The sequence below is a fragment of the Sinocyclocheilus anshuiensis genome, unplaced genomic scaffold, assembly GCF_001515605.1.
Source record: "Sinocyclocheilus anshuiensis isolate Anshui unplaced genomic scaffold, SAMN03320099.WGS_v1.1 scaffold207, whole genome shotgun sequence".
Lineage (NCBI taxonomy): Eukaryota > Metazoa > Chordata > Actinopteri > Cypriniformes > Cyprinidae > Sinocyclocheilus > Sinocyclocheilus anshuiensis.
Genome location: NW_015551045.1, coordinates 4,007,599 through 4,014,133, shown reverse-complemented (window position 1 = coordinate 4,014,133; position 6,535 = coordinate 4,007,599). Strand labels below are relative to the sequence as shown.

General features: G+C 38.4%; 1 protein-coding gene across 1 annotated transcript in view; it reads right to left on the bottom strand.

Annotated features, from left to right (window-relative positions):
* LOC107661798 (BTB/POZ domain-containing protein KCTD16-like) overlaps nucleotides 1–3,812 on the bottom strand; it is a 79,166-nt gene extending 75,354 nt beyond the window's left edge. The window contains exon 1 of the mRNA XM_016451564.1: nucleotides 2,911–3,812. Within this exon, the coding sequence (XP_016307050.1) occupies nucleotides 2,911–3,727 (817 nt within the window). The 5' untranslated portion in view covers nucleotides 3,728–3,812. The remainder of the gene's footprint in view (nucleotides 1–2,910) is intronic.
* Between the last annotated feature and the right edge of the window lie 2,723 nt (nucleotides 3,813–6,535).

The window sequence follows — 6,535 nt, the reverse complement described above, 5'->3', positions numbered from 1 at the left end:
ACAACGAAACACACAGCGCCTTCACGACATGGCAGCGGCAACAACAATACTACAGCGAGAATAAAAGTTACGCCTTCTTTCTTTGCGTGAACATTTGGGCGGCATTATGCAAATCTTCCCACATCGTGACGTAGATATGTGGGGGCATGTTAGAACGAGCCGTTTTAGGTAGGCGTGGCTGACTCTTAACTTTTATAAAGAATATCTCTTTGGATTTGAGACTTTAGTCTTTGCAACTTCACAGATCTTCTTTATGCACTAAGAGCTTGTAACACTCCAAAGGGAAAGGAAAAATTGAAATCGCATCATATGACCCCTTTAAGATACAAAACTGCAAGCGGACGCTCGTGTTAATACACCAAGCTTCCTATTCAGTAGCTTGCATACTATAGCATGTTGAATGCATGCATTTGTTACATTGGTAGTGATAAAAAATAGTAGTTATGTTGCTGAATTGGTGAGAATGTCCACCAAGACACCGACAAAAACTGATGTTACAGTTCCGTGTGAGATAGTAAGGCTGTAAACTGTTCAAAATGTCAATTTAAACGACTGTCTTGTGAGAATCTATAAAGAATGTGGCAGCTGCAATCTCTTTATTGGGCTCAGTATAAAGTCCATTATGTGCTTCCTCCATTTTGCCTTGTGGCAGGGCCACTGCTGGCTCGACAGCACATTAGCCACTACCGGCCTGAAGTAGGTGGTGCTTTGTTACATTACTATTACAGAAAGCCATCATCCTCTGCCACTCCATTGAGATGCTCGCAGAGATAGACAATCAGGGCGGAGGGATCGGTCTCTCTTTTCGACAGCATTACTTACCAGGTAAGGGTCTTATATAAAGGCTTTCAGTGTCTGGGTACAGAACAGGTACACAGTCAGGATACTTATATAAACACAATTGTCTGTTGTGTCTTGATAAGAACCACTGTATCTAGTGAGCAACCATTAGATTGATATTTAAAGATCTATACAAAAAGCATTTTACTAAAGCAAAATATTTTAACACTTTTCTAACTAAATACTAGTACTTACTGTATTTTTAAAACACTACTTACTTTAAAACACTAAATTAATCTAACCATCTTTTTTCAGTTTCACTATTCATTAGATATTAGTACTTATTCCGATAGCAGTCAGTCACAATAGTAACTATTGCACTGATACTTGTAATACATTCCACATTTTTGTCATTTTTGAATTCTATTGGGATCTGTGATTTGGAGATCAACTGTTCATTTTCAACTAGTATTTACTCCAGTTGTTGCTGATTCCAGTTCTACTAGTAATAGGTACTACTTGTTCTTTACTTGTAACTATTCAAATAGCTACTACTACCTATTCTAATTTCCCTAGCACTCGCAGAATAAAACTAGTACCTGTTAATGAGACGCTAGTGAGTATACCAGTTGTTACTATTATCACCTGAATATTTTTAATAAGCATCTAATAAATACAACTAAGAGATACTAATGGAATAAAAAAAAAAAGTACTATTGTCTAATGAATAGTTACTAGTAAAACTATGTACACTTTTCTTCACATTTCTGGGGTTCTCAGAAGCAGACGTTGTCATAAACCCTATTCGCACAGGATTAGTATTATCTGGAGACCTTGCGTGATTTTGAAATTAACCCCCCACCTCTGAATTTCGTGTGGTGCATTCGCACGGGATAAGCGAAGCCTGTGATTTTACTCGAATTTACCGATTTATCTACCGGATACCCGGATGTCAAGGCTTTGAGAGTCCCGTTCTATGGTCCAGATGGATTAAAAAAAAAGAAAAGAAATTAATATAGTTTCGTGCCCTGTGACATTTACATTTCACCAGGTTAAAATAGTATCTCAAGATTTATGCTTGATTTATCTGTAACAGACAACCTCCGCAATTATTACAAATGACTGGAGGTCACCAGGTAATACTAATCCCGTGCGAATAGGGTTATAGTTGTGTAAACTGGGGAATGGAAACTACAAAAAAATAGAATGTTTCCATTCCCGTATGACCCAATATTAAAAGAAAATCCAAGATCGCATTTCTGTGACTTTCCAAACGGGTGAAAAATACAGAAACTGATTACGTTTTTAAGCTTTGCAGTCACTCCCTCAGTCATGGTATTATACCTAAACACTCATGCAGCAACGTTAAGCAGTTTTCTGTAATTTAACGCCAAGGTAATAAAACTCAAAGTAGCTTTAGTGTTGTAAATGAACATTTATATATATATATATATATATACAGCAGTCAGCATTTGAAGTGGATCAAAAAAGTGAATCAAAGTAAGACAAGACCAGGTATTGTTTTGGTTTTAGCCAGGACAACTTTGATTAAAGGATATTTTACACATTAATATACAATAATTTATTACTCAGTTCATTACATTTGAGTGATGTATACATATATACATATATACATATATATATATATACATACATGCATACATGCATACATAATAGATTTATGCTGTTAAGCCACTTAACAGGTAAAACAGGTTATCAGTCTGTGAAAAGGGTCCATTGTAAATATACAGCCTACTAGTGGGAGGTGATTAGTTAATATCTGAACCACAGATCCCCAGAGAAGCTGACTCAAGTAGATAGTAGTTGATAAAAATCGCTAGTGGAATAAGTAGCCTACTAAGACTTAAAGAACAAGTACTAGTAAACTAGTATTTTAAAACAGTATTTAAAAATTCTGTATACTGCTAGATACTGTAATTTTTAAGGAATACAAACTATACTAGGCCACCTGAAATACTATTTGTCCCTACGAGACCTTGAGTGGAGGAGGCAGGATAAAAGTGTAAACCGAGTGCACGTAACTCGCGTTACTTGTAATGCGTTACCCCCAACACTGGTCAAGAGGATGCGAAATGCTAATGTTGACAAAACTTTAGAGGAGAAACTTACGGTAAAAGACGTACTCAGTGTAACTTGCCCATATCTTGTCGTCAGTGTGCTGGTTGACGAACGAGGCCGTCACTGAGGAGTTACAGGCGACCATCTGGAAGCCGCACTCTGAGAGCATGTCGAAAGAGCGCTCCAGGTGCTTGAACTTGAGGTAAAAGCGGGACGTGTATCTGTCAGGGGTCCTGTCTGGGTCCCTGCTCTCGTTCAGGGTCTCGCCAAAAACTTCTTTGGCCAGCGCGATCCTCCCACAAATCATAATCCGCGGCACCCTCCGGAATTTGGCATCGGTTTGACTCTCCCTGCCCATCGTACAAGACCCGCGATATCCGACTGTGATGAACCCGCTTTTTCTGTCGGCGGGAACCAGCGACGGTGGAGGGCACATCCGCTGGTCGCTTCCTTGAGAGCCGTCCTCGTAGTCGCTGTGGATGTATTCGTCGGGACTGGGCTTCAAGTCGTCCGGGGTTAAGAGTTTCACCAAGTCTGGCAATTGAAAGTACTCCGCTTCTTTCCTCAGCCTTCCCTTCTCAGGGAAGTGGTCAGGGAGGACAACTTGCCTGTCTCTGAGGTAGTCTAACACATATCTGAACAAAAACCCATCCCGGTCGATGAAGTAACGACCTTTGGGGTCCCTGGCCAGATCATTCGATGCGTTATTTTTAGGAGAGAAGATTTTCCCCAAAAGGGAGCCGGGGTTGCTGATTAACGTGGCGTGACGGGTATAATACACTTGGCCCCCGACGTTTAGTTCAATAACGTCTGGAAAACTGCTGTCTTTCGCTCTAGAGTTTCCACTTAACGCCATTGTTTCGGTCATGGGTGCCAAAAAATATCCGTATTTTTGAAAGTTCGCTCTTTACAGCTTCGGGAAGGGTTTAGAAAATGCAGACGATGGACCATGCACATTAAATGGCAATAAAAATAGCATTTCAACCAAACTAATTGAAGCAGGTACCTTACAGTTACAAACACTTGTATGCAAACGGACGATGCTGTTTAAATTCTGCAAAAACATTATAGAATAGAGCTATTTTTCGGTTAAGCAAAGTTCCTTACAAGTTCGGCAGCGGTTTGAAACCAACTTTTGACGACCAAACTGGATAGTTTCAAAAGAATATAATTGAAAACTGTTCAAAACACATATTTTTTTCTAGCGACTAAGGGGGTCGATTGATAATCCCAGCTGTTTAGAAGTAAATCCCGCCTGTGATCCTCTGACATAATCCAGGGTTTGTGTGTTGGTGGGGTTTAGAAGTGAAGATGATGCAGCATCGCTCGCTCTCAGGGCTGTGGCGCGGGAAAATAACCGCCTCAGCTGTTGTTGCCTCAGCGGGCGGGAAAAAAAGAACACAATGGGTTATCAAAAATTACATCATCTTAAAGGAGTATGCACGCGATGCTAAGGCGTTGCTGGCATATGCGTCTGTGTATGATATCAGTGTCAGCCAGCTGTGTTAGCTATAGTTCATGCAGTCAGCATATTGATTTAACTATAGAAACTCGACTGCCTGGAATGATATTTTGTGCTCTCATTTGTTAATTCAAGCGTTTGCCAATGACTTACTGTACTTTTAGAAAGAAAAAAAAAGTATTCTCAGTTTGTGTGAGGCTGTTCAGTGGAGGAAGCCACAGTCCATTTCAGGACCTTGGACAGCGATAACAATACCTACCACCATATCCACTCTTATGCAGGGCTGACAAGGACCCCCAATTGTGATACCTTCTTAAAATACAAAATTAATCTATAATGTTTGCAAAAAATATTTAGCCTGGTATAATGATAGTAAATTAAATAATTAGCTAAATTAAAAAAAAAAAAAAAAGTTTTGTAATGCCATTGTACTAAGGCAAAATAAATTAAAATGTAAATATTATCTGGAAAATATTTACTTTTTATTAAGTTGACAGAGTATATTTTTTCCCGCATACTATTAGAGATTAAACCAACAAAAATAAACATTTTCAATGTAATTCAAATGAATTTGTGCTTTTCCAGAGCATGCAGCTTTAGAGAGAATATTGGCTTACAAACCCCAGTGAGCAAGATAAAGGCGGCGAAGAGGATTCTGCATGATGCAAAACTTACAGATGAAAACGAAATACCCACCCCCCCCCTCCCATTTATTTGTTTTCCTTAATGTGAATGTTGTTTTATTATGTTTTTTAGACTGTGACTGTCAATAGCGATGTAATCTAATATGTTGCCGTTTTATTTAGTGTTCTTAAATACCAGTTTTGATAAAGGTGCTTAGATCAGAATAATCAATTATTTTGAATAAATATTAAATAGTATCGCATATGGGGGGAAAAAAGCATATGACACCCCCTCCCCCCATAATAAGACCCGCTGTAGTCTTTCAGAAACATTAGACTATTTTCTTAAAAGCATACTGTTATGTCTAAGTTATTTTCATGTGATATTCTTTGCGTGATCTTTATTGTAGATAGCTGCTATAGCTTAGCTCTTTAGCATTTGTTATAATGTATTTTTCATAATATGCTGTCAATATTCAGAAAAATAAAAATATTTCTGGTGCTCTGGTGTACCCTACTATTGTGGAAAGTATGCTACTTACTAGATAGATAGATAGATAGATAGATAGAGGAGCGACAGTGCATTTATTTGTAAGTAGGCCATGAGCTGTATTCATAAATGCATGCATGCTTTCACCTCTTGTATGCTGCTTCTTTTCCAGAGATAAGGGTTTGTAGCAGTTGACTGGCTTACTTTAAATAGCTCAAACTCGACTCACGGCTGGCAGATTTCCTGTTGTTATTTCATGACTGTACACCTCTGTAAAGCATTGGCATTCTTAATTTTTAAAAAGCTTTTCTTTGATTTGAAGAGTCTTGAAGGGCTCTCAGCAGGTAGCTGTATTTATCAGACAGGCTGATTCTTCTCGTGTCTCTCTCATATATGTCCTCAGAAGAATTGTCTTTGAAAACACAAAGCCATATGGTTTCAGGTAAACCAGATAAACCGGGCCAGATAGAAGTCTGGCTTATAAAAATCAGGTAGATAAGGATGAAGACTTTGGCCTGTGATCATCTTTGGCCACAGTGTCTAGAGATCTCTAATTTAAAAGCGTTTTTATCATTTTTCATTTTTATACAATCATACCACTGGAACATTAAAGCCAGTCCAAACTAAAGCTGTTCTAGTTTTAAAAGGCACAGATAATAGTTGACTTTCTGTGCTATCACAATGGTGCTCATTTAATGAATTAAGTGTTGCTTTGTGAAAGAACAAACCACCAAGCTTTCCTATTTTAGGACAGAAGACCTCTTTCGTGTTAGAGTTTAGATACATTTCTCTCGAGAAGCAATTATCCTGAAAGACTTCAATGTTCCCTGTGTGGTATTCTTTGACTAATGTATTTCCGAAGGTCAGTTAAAGGTCTTCAAGGGAACTGTTTCCTATAACAAACTAGGTCTAATTGATGTTAGGTTCTAAAACATAGTGGGGGGGGTCGAGTTGGTAGCTAGCTACAAGTAGCCAGCAAAACTAGCTTACTGTAACTACATTTTTCAGTAGCTTGACAGAAGTGACTCTACTTTTAAAATAGTGTAGCGTTTCTGCTAGCAAGCTATTTTTTAAACAAGTAGCAGTATAGCAGCCCAAAAT